Raw genomic sequence first — 10,244 nt, forward strand, 5'->3', positions numbered from 1 at the left:
AACCAATGTTCAAACCGCCAATTATACTAGTTTTACTTTTTTTACTAGATGTGTTTTTCCCGTGCTAACGGTATGGTCCCAGGGAGGAGGAGGGGAGGGGGCGAGATGGTCGTGGGTGGGGGGAGGGGGCGAGATGGTCGTGGGAGAGACATGGGTTAGTGTGTGAGGGGTGAATACTAGTCATTGGATTTAGGAGAGGTTATGGATGTAGGGTGATTTGGTTGGGTGCATTTTGCCAAATCAAAACTGGTGGATAATATAGGGGTATTGGTAAAGCGAGAAAAAGTTGTGCGCAAGGTGCTCTATGTAGTAGAGATTGCGAGTATCGAATATAGTATAATTACAAGACTAATAACACAGTTAAAAGCTAAACAATGAGATAGATTTATTAAGTCTAATTAGTTCATGATTCACTCGTGTGATGCTACAATATATGTTTGTTGATAGTTTAATTACAAAACTAATTTCACGTATAAAGACTAGACTAAACGGAGATATGAATTTATTACGCCTAATTAGTCAAGGATTCGCTCGCTCATATATGCTACAGTAAAATATTTGTTAACCATATATTAATCGTGCTTAATAAAATTTATCTCATCGTTCGGCTCTGCATAATTAGTTTTATAGTTAAACTATATTTAATACTCATAATTGCATCCGATTGTAATTGCTTAATTTGGCCATTATTCTCACAGAAGTGTAAATCTACGTAGTTTTGCTGCTGCCTGCTTATCGCGAAGCGGATGACTCTCCAACACGTGTCAATAACGCAACACGTGTCGAACGGGAACCGTTCGATGAGTTTATTTTTTTTTTACTAACATGACGATAAATACATAAACGCCACCGCCAATTGTATAGAGTACGTACATGTATTAGTACTAGTACTCCTAATTACAGAATTAGTGGAAATAGATTCATCGAACTTTCCCGCGGCCACGGCGGCGACACGAAACCCGTCCCGATGCAGTCGCGTGACGGCAAAAGACGCGAAAACAGACCAGGCACAGCCGAGCAACGTACGAAGCAAGACCAGAATCGAACGGAATGGGGGCAAGCCTAGTGACAAGTGTGTGTGGGGTGCGCACGAAAGCGCGGGCTTGCCGCTTGTCCCGCACGCCTTGCACTTAGGGGGTGTTTGGTTACACACCGCTAAAATTTAGCCCATATCCCATCGAATGTTTAGACCTCCGTTCCGGGTATTAAATGTAATCGGATTATAAAACTAATTTGTCAGCCGAAGATTAAAAGACGAGACGAATCTAGTCCAGTTGGTTGGGTCTATATTTCATACTCCTATTTAAAAGTCAAACGCTTGATGTGAACCGGACTAAACTTTAGCAGGAGCAACCAAACACCCCCTTAGAATGGATGGTCAAACAGGGCATGTCGAATGGATTAATATGAATTTAGAAAGAGCATGATATTAGTGTGGAGCGTGTACAGGGTCTATAGTGTGGGTGACCAACATAAGAACGTGTCCGAGCTGTAGATTTGACACATAATACCAACACAAATATGGCACGGTTAAGGCCGGCACAACGGCCTAACTGTTCTTTTACTATTAATTGGCCTTCAAAAAAAATTTAGGATAATTGAACAAATAATAATATGCATGTGCTAAACTCCAACTCTAACTAACTCAACCAGCCACAATAGACCACTTCTCCCTCCACCGTATAACATAGTTCTCCAACGGTTGATAAAAAAGCTAGAGTGTTATCTCAACTAATTTTAGCCACTAACTATTATCTCTCGTGCATTCAAACATCTTTATAATATTGATCTTCAAAATTAGATGTAACGGACATGAATGGGAGAATGTTTTTTTTAAACAATCACACACTGTTAGATATGATTTTGAAGACCAGGACTCTATTATGCATATGTGCATGAGACCTTCGGATTTACTAATAAATAGTTAGTTAACTATTTACTAATTTGCTAAAAAGTAGCCGATAGTATTATTAGCTAGATAGTTTAAATCTTTTAATTAATTTTAGCAGCTATATTCAAACACCCCTTGTATCGCCACCTAGCAGCGGGACTCGACACGTGGGCATGCTTGCGGCGGGATGATTGGCCTGTGTGGGCCCGCGCCGCATGAACGGCTGAGATCTCGTCCAGGGTAACATCGGTGCAGCTCCGGCCGTGCGGTCACGGGGTTATTTATTCGGCCGTGTGGCCGCGGGGCTCGCTCTAGTTACCATCCATTGGTGTGGACGTGTGGTGGACTGGTGGTTGCGTTGCGTTGCGTTGCTTCGAGTTGGAGGTTGGAGTTGGAGTGGGCCGCGTGCGAGAGGATCTGAGCGGATAGGCCATGGAGTGGAGTGATTAGCGGTTGCTGGGTCAGGAGAAGGCGGCGTGTGTTTTGATCCTACTCGCGTTTGAGGGGCCCCGATTTCGAGCGGGTGTTCAGTTTTGGTGCCGGATTTCGAGCGGGTGTTTAGTTTTGGTTTTGGGGACAATGGTTTTGGACTGCCTGATATTCGATTCATAGGTTGGTCAAACGCTTTGGAGTAGAGATTTTTTTCCCGGAAAACAAGAGCCATTTTTCTAGTTGTGCTACTCGTCAATCAATCCATGGAAGCTGAACTCTGGAAGAAGAAACTTTCCTAATTAGACCCGGTATTTCGTGGTTGGCCGTTGGCGTCTAAAGCGCGTTTTAGTTTAAATATATGAACACATTTTCCTGTTTACTCCGCCCAAAATCTTTCCGCTGGATCTACTTGTGAATCGGGTTTGTTTGTTTTTTACCTGAGCTATTCTTGTTGATTTAGGATTTCGAGTCGGCAGATCCAAGGGAACGCCGAATTTTGCCTGATTTCTTCGCAATTTTTGGTCCGATCAAGAGGCTCCTAGCCTTTTTTTTTTCCTCGCGAGAAGCAAGGGGGTCTCCCTTTTCTTCTTTCGCTATGTCCATGGCTTTGAGCCGCTTCACGCAATGGCTGTGGCCGGGGGGCGCCGCGGCGCGGGTGGACACCCACGAGCACCCCAGTGGGGGGCTAACGAGCTCCTCCTTCCCTGACTTCCCCTCCGGGTTCCGGGAGCCCGACACCGTCACGTTCTACACCGGCCGCCAGCGCGCGCGCCCGAGGAGGGTCAGGAATCGCCGCCGCAGCCGCGGGGAGGCCCGTGTCGACCGGGAGTACGACATGGTCATCGTCCCGTCCGACGGCGGTGGCTGCCTGTCTGGCTCCGACTCCGACGACTCCGACTGGTCCATCGGCTGGCTCGAGCCACAGGCGCCGGAGCTTCAGACGGACGGCGACCCCGAGAACTGCTTCGCCGTCCTCGTTCCGTGTTACCGCCACGGCCGCCAGGAGCAGCAGCCACGGAGGCAGGAGGGCAGGTTTCTTGGCGCCGGCGCCCTCACCGATGGTGGTCCCTCTGGTGAGCACGCTCACCTCATGTGTGATTTCGTCGACGTGCTTTCTTTGAAAATTTTAATTAAACAAAATCGAGAAGCGATCGTGCTAGTTATATATATCAGTTCGTATATATAATAGCTTATTTATTTGAAGATTCAATTCTGTACATGCTGAGGACTGGAAGGAAATCACGGATGGTACCTAAATTTCGGCAGTTTTCAGTTATTAAATTCTTGTTTTGGCAATAATTTCAGCTTGTTAAGCTGACACAACACAGAGTATAATAGGATAAGGAGCAATTGTCTCTATCAGGCAGACTGGCTTTCTTCGCCCTTTGCTTTTTCTGATAGATAAAAGTTGGTGGTGGTCATATGCAAGAAGGCATCTGGAGTTATTCCTCAATGATTGCCTTGTATATGCCATTGTTTGTTCAGCAGTGAGCTGATTGCAGTAGTTCTATCGCATTTGTGGGAGTGGATTGGCTTTACTAGTCATATATCTCATTTTCATGATTGGTGCTGTTGATTCATGGGTTTGGTGGCTTACTTTGTACTATGGATTTGAATTACAGTTTTGTTATTAGTCTATAAACTTTGCACTGTAGTCAATCAGTTGGTACACTGAGACTTAGTGTCGTTTGCTTTTGGTGTTTGAGTGATCAAAAAGCTAACCCGATAACGTTAGAGCTCTTCAGCTGCCTGCTTAAACTGCTGTCTGTGACTAATAACATTCAATCGTCTTCCTAATAACATTCAATTGCTTAGCCTTCCAATCTTTTAAAAGTTTCACATTGTTTGTTCTTTTGTAGTTTTGTTCGGTGTATTTATCACAGAGCATCAAAGTCATCTAAACCTAGCACGAGTTTCTCTAATATTTTCTCTCTTTCTTTTGATTTGCAGATGGAAAGAATTTTGTAGAGCAGTGGCTTTCTTCTTTCCAGAACTAATATCGTCAGACCTCTCCTAAGCTACCCTGTAAATAGTATCACTCTGTTTTAGTTCTACTACGTTTGTCCTAGTCGCACAACGTATCGATGAAGGAAGACATGAAAAAGAAATCTAAAAAGAAAAAGAAAAAAAAGAGGAGCAGTAGAATTTTGATTTCTGAAGCAGCACCAATTGGATATGTCCTTCCTGAGGGTCCCAGGTTATTCTACTCTTGCCAAGCAAGGCGAAAGCTGAGCTGCACAAACTGCGCGCCGTCGAGAATGATTTTGCCGTCCTGATATGTGCTGAGTGCTAACACGTAGAGATGAACTGCTATTCCATTGTTAATTTGTCCCATTTGCTTGGCGACCTCGGATTCTACTGCCTGTACAGTGTTCTTGCAGTGTATATAGTCTTGCGCAGGACTACTGCAGTTGCGCGATTTTTCAGTGTGTGTTGGTACGTGTGTCGTATTCTTGTACATGGAACTGAATTTCTGATGAATGAATCTATCTGGTGTATATAATTTTTGTGACAATCACCAGTACAGATAAGCTCTATAGTGGCGGTTCTAAACCTATTTACAGTGACGTTTTTCATAACCGTCAGTGCTATGAGTTAGTAGAAATCACCATTTTTATAGGCGGGTAACTGAGAACCGCTAGTGGAAATCGATTTTCACTTGCGGTCGACGTAATATAACCACCAGTGAAAATCGTTTCTAGGAAACATAAAATAAATTTTAAAAATAGTAAAAAAAATATTTTTATTAGGGAGACCTCGCGGCCCGCCCACTAACCTGTTCGTTGAAGTCGCAGGTCGCGGAATTTTTCGTGCACTACACAGTTGCTAGGAATCAAACCCCTGACCTCAGCCTCACGCGTACCATACTCTACCACTCTAGCTATGGCATGCTTTGTGTTTAGTGTGTAGTTTTGTTGCCCACATATTACAACTAATTGAGTGTAAATTGCTTGTTTAAGACCGTAAACGAATTCAAATAAAACAGTTGTCAACTACAAAGTTGAATAATTTTTGAAGTTCTAAAACTTTCATTTTGACACTTTTTCATCCGAGGTCGTTTGCAAAATTTGAATTTTAAATTTGATAAATTTAGATACAATTTTTGAGAGCCGAAATGATTTCAAATAAAAAAGTTATCAACTACAAAGTTTTATAATTTTTAGAGATCTACAACTTTTATTTTGATAGTTTCATCATACGAGGTCGTTTAAAAAACTCGAAAAATTAAGGATAAAAATGATTTCTAGTTGCGGTTTCTTAAGAAAACCATCAGTAGAAACCATAGATTTCTACATGCGATTTTCATAAGGAACCGCCTTTAGAAATAGGATTTTTAGTGACGGTTTTCTTAAGAAACCGCCACTAAAAATAGCACAGACGGTTGATAACCGAATCCGTCTATAAAAATATAGCGTACCACAGGCTTTGAGTCTTTTTCTACTAGTGAATGTGAGTTCACTTTTGCTGAGTCTTCCTGTCCTGTTCTATGATGTGCATGATTGGGTTCCTGTATATAGGAATCTTCAGAGTGTCTCTGTGTGATGTGCGTGAGTGATGGAATCTGCCAAAGGGGTAGGTCCTCGGCAGGTTTCAACCATTGTTTATTTTGATGATATTCTGATAAGGTTGCTGTTTTTTTTCTGTGAGTTGTGCGGTAGTGCCAGGCTTGACAGGGTCTTACGTAGAATTATCGCCAAAACATATCTTGAATTGTAGATTATAAGTTTAGAACAACTCAAAAAGATTATATTCTTCCTAATTGATAAGAATATAGATTTTTTTTGTAAAAAGTACCCTCAAGTTTATTTTAATGACTATCCAAATATAGTCATCTTCTATTCTAGATTTCTCATTAGTCAAAAAATGAAAACGTAAATGACTTTCTAGAGCACAAACAAGATATTTCATCTTCTATTCTAGGTTTCACATTAGTCAAAAATTGAAAAAAGTAAATGACTTTCTAGAGCACAAATAAGATATTTAAAAGTTGTAAAGATTAAAAAGATATAGAAAATAGTTTTTATACAAATAACCTTCCAAATGATAATTTAGAGAGTGAAATTTAGATTATTGCAGATGCTCAGAACCGTATGCTGACTTGCTGAGCCAGTGTATCTCGATTTGTTTTTTCTGAGATGTCCTTATTCTGTTACTGTTAGGATCCAAATCGATAGTTAGGGGAGAGTTAATAGAAATTTGTTTCACAAGAGTAGAGCAAATGGAAAATTAGATGGAACGACAACATCAGTGAGCTTTGAATGGGTCACAAAGTGCATCGATGGACCGATAATATATGTGGGCTTTTAATAGGCCACAAAGTGCACCGATTTAAGTAGGCCTTTCGTCATTTTCTAACAGTGGATTTCTGTTTCGGATATGGGCATAATCTGATGTATATACCTTTTTAACGTACAGGGTCCCACTCACTCATAAACTCGTACACGTATAACATATATCCTACCGGCCTACCCTTATCTATCTATAAAAAATATTTAGTGCAAACCTTTTGCTTAGGGCTTGTTTGACAGCAAGGGAATTGATGACGGGTTTGGCGACAAGGAAATTAGAGGGAATTGTGGAAGAGGAAATCCTTTGCTATTCAAATTTCCTCCCCCAATCGTCTCCAATTTACTTATCATCAAATCAGCCTTTAGGCTTTGTTTGGATACTCTCATATTTACCTAAATCCATATGGATTAAAGTAGATTAGGGTGTAAATTAGTTTAATTTATATCTTAATCCATCTCAATACATGTGGATTGTGGTGAATACGAGAGTATAATAGAATAATGAGCAATACATTGTTAATTTGTCCATTGTTAACACGTAGAGATAAACTGCTGGCCAAAACACCGCGGGCGTCCTTCCCTCTGGTACACGGTGGCAGCCACACCACAAACACAGTTGATGTAGTCTCGCAAGACTCTCGGCTCCCTCGGTGCAATTACAACGACTCGAGCAAGAGACGAGGGTGTTGGGGGTGTCTAACCTCACTCAAACAACTAGGACTAAACCTAGAGCAAGCGCACTTAAGTAGTCTAACTAACCTAAGCACTTCATAAAGCACCTACGCTAATCAACATGTGATTCTATTAAGTACTTGAGTGTATGGAGCCTTCGAATGGTGTATCAACACACTAGCAAATTTTCTTAGCTCTCCACACATGCAAATGGTCGGTTGGGTAGATATATAGAGAGACAACTAATCATTCTATAACTTAGAATTCAAAATTGCGCTTTAATTTTATATCTTCTATAAGTTTTATTTGTGTTGCCATCAATCAACAAAAGGGGGAGATTGAAAGCTCCCTTGTGGGTTTTGGTGTTTTGGATGACATCACAATTAAAGGTCTAACCAGGGTGTTAAGTGTTGAACATGTTCTAAGACATAGAGACAAGAGTGATGGTCAACATAAGCCGAGTTCACAATGGATTGTTGACATCACAAGTAAAGTTGAAGGATAATGACTATGTGGAACTCGATGTGCTTAACTTGGACACAGCTGATCGAACCGAGAACAAAGGAAAGAAGAAGTTTTAGGGACCGAGTGCACGTGAGAAGTGCACATGAGAAGGTCAAGAATACTAAGGTACCTAAAGCAAGGGGTGAAGAAGATGGCTGTAAGAAGTCAATGTTGGTTAAGCTAAGAAGATTCTTGTGCATTGAGGATCACAACATAAAGACATGACTTGGAACCATTTAGGTAATTCTTATGGTTTATGATTCAAGTCATAAGGCTCAAGATCCTAGCTTGAGTAGTAGGATATGGTCATAACAAGGTGGAAAAGTATCAAAGTCGGAACTTGTAAGAGCCCACAAGAGCTAAGTACACTTTGGCTTATAGTTTGGGTCATTCTTGTGTTTGGAAATGTTCTTTGTGACCATTACAGTGTGTTTAAGCTCAAAGATGGAAAATAGTATCAAGTTATGTAAATTTGAGTATTTAGAGTCCAACCCTGAGCACTAACATGCCAAAAAGGGCAAAATGGTGAAAAAGGTTAAGTATGTAAGGTTTGAGTATTTGAATATGTTGCATACACGTTTTTCTATGCATTTGGCACTTTGGCTTACTCTCTAACTTGGTTTGTAGAGAAAGTGTCATCCAGTGGCCAGTCAGAGAAGAAAAAACAATCAGATCGCGTTTAGGCAGGTGATCATTGGAGACCCGGTGACCAGTCAGAGAAGGAAACAACCAATCAGATCACGTTTAGGCAGATGATCGTTGGAGATCCGGTGCCCCCAGAGCTGGGCACGTTGCCTAATTTTGTTCCAATGGCTATGGGAGGTCTTGGGGCTATAAGTAGGCCCTCCCACAACCACAACTATGACACAAGTGATACCCTAAGGCAGCAAACAATTGTAGAATCATTCCCTATCCCTATCTATTGTATTCTATGATAGATTTAGTGCTTGGCGCATGCTATAGTCAAAAGAGAGAGAAGTGTTGTTGTGTGCAAGAACTAGTGAGTGTGATCTTGAGAAAAGGTGCTAGTGTTGAGTTCATCTATCGTCGAGCTATCAACTTGTGATAGTCGTGGTTCTGTTGTACTGCAACACTAACAAATATAAGGAGAAGTCTCAGTCTTTCAATTGGTGACAAACCTGAGCAAACAGAGGAAGGAGTTGAAATAGACTCCAAGCCAGGTTGGCTAAATCCAACATGGATGCAGTCAAGCATTTCAGGCTTGGTTGAACCATGTGATAAATCTTGGTGTCTCTGTCTCTCTGTTCTGTTTTTGTTTGCTTTGGTATTTACACTTCACTACTTATATTTGGTTTAAGCTGTTCTTAAAGTGCATGATCTTTTGAGACAAAAACTACTATTCTGATGCGATCTACTCTACTACATTTCGACGCGTACACTGCTTCGAGTGGAGAAAGAAGTTCTAAGTTTTTAGTGTTAATTTTTATTCGCCTATTCGCCCCCTTCTAGGCGACATCTAGATCTGTGTTCCCCACAAAGGGAACTATCGGGTATCGTAATTAGGGGTACCTCCAACACTCCTAAACGTGGCTGGAAAACATCTTCAGAGCAAACCATAAACAGCTGATAAAGCGCGGTTCAAGTCAGGGCCTCGTCTACCAAGGGACGCGACCTCATCCGAGCCCAGCCTCGGCCTCGGGCGGGAACAGTAGTCCCGAGTGGATTCACGCCTCGCCCGAGGGCCTCCTTAGGCAGTGAGCGCACCCTCGGCTCGCCTGAAGCCCAGCTTGGGCAGACTTTGTCGTGCAGCGACCTCGGCCGGATCGCCCTACCAACCGACCGTATCGCATGCGTATTTAATGCGGGGATCGCCTGACACCTTATCCTGACACGCGTGCCTCAGTCGGCAAGGTCGAAGTGACCGCTGTCACTTTGCCCCTTTACTGACCGATCTGATGGGAAAACAACGCTATTCACCCCGTTCCGACTGCTGTGCCAACCACCAGGGTAAAACTGAGTCACGATCTTCCACGAGTTCGGCCTCGGGCACAACAGGGAGCTCCGCCTCGCCCGACCTCAGGCCTCGGTCTCGGGAAAAGGTCTCTGCCTCGCCCGACCTAAGGCCTCGGCCTCAGCCTCAGCCTCGGGAGAAGGTCTCCGCCTCGCCCGACCCTAGGCCTCGGCCTCAGCCTCGGCCTGAGGAGAAGTCTCCGCCTCGCCCGACCTCAGCCTCGGACTGACTACGCTACAGGGGATACATCATTACCCTACTCCTAGCTAGCTGCCTCAGGCTATGAAGGAACCAGACCGGTGTCCCATCTAAGGTTACTCCGGCAACAGGTAATGATGGTTCCCCGTGTGCGCCCATGACGTCGGTTGCTCTCAAACCCCCTACGGAAGCAAGCAAACGTAGCAGGATCCATGACGCCCGATAGCTGTGCTTCTACAGGGCTCAAGGCACTTCTCCGACGGCCACGTTAGCTCATGTACAGGGC

General features: G+C 43.0%; 1 protein-coding gene across 1 annotated transcript; it reads left to right on the forward strand.

Moving 5' to 3' along the window:
• Positions 1-2,226: 2,226 nt before the first annotated feature.
• On the forward strand, positions 2,227-4,836 carry LOC100274346 (uncharacterized). Its single transcript, NM_001148706.1, has 2 exons — positions 2,227-3,396; positions 4,274-4,836. Exons 1-2 carry the CDS (start codon positions 2,919-2,921, stop codon positions 4,318-4,320), a joined length of 525 nt encoding a protein of 174 aa, NP_001142178.1. The 5' UTR covers positions 2,227-2,918; the 3' UTR covers positions 4,321-4,836.
• Positions 4,837-10,244: the final 5,408 nt, after the last annotated feature.

The sequence above is a fragment of the Zea mays genome, chromosome 2 (assembly GCF_902167145.1).
Source record: "Zea mays cultivar B73 chromosome 2, Zm-B73-REFERENCE-NAM-5.0, whole genome shotgun sequence".
Classification (NCBI taxonomy): Eukaryota; Viridiplantae; Streptophyta; class Magnoliopsida; order Poales; family Poaceae; genus Zea; species Zea mays.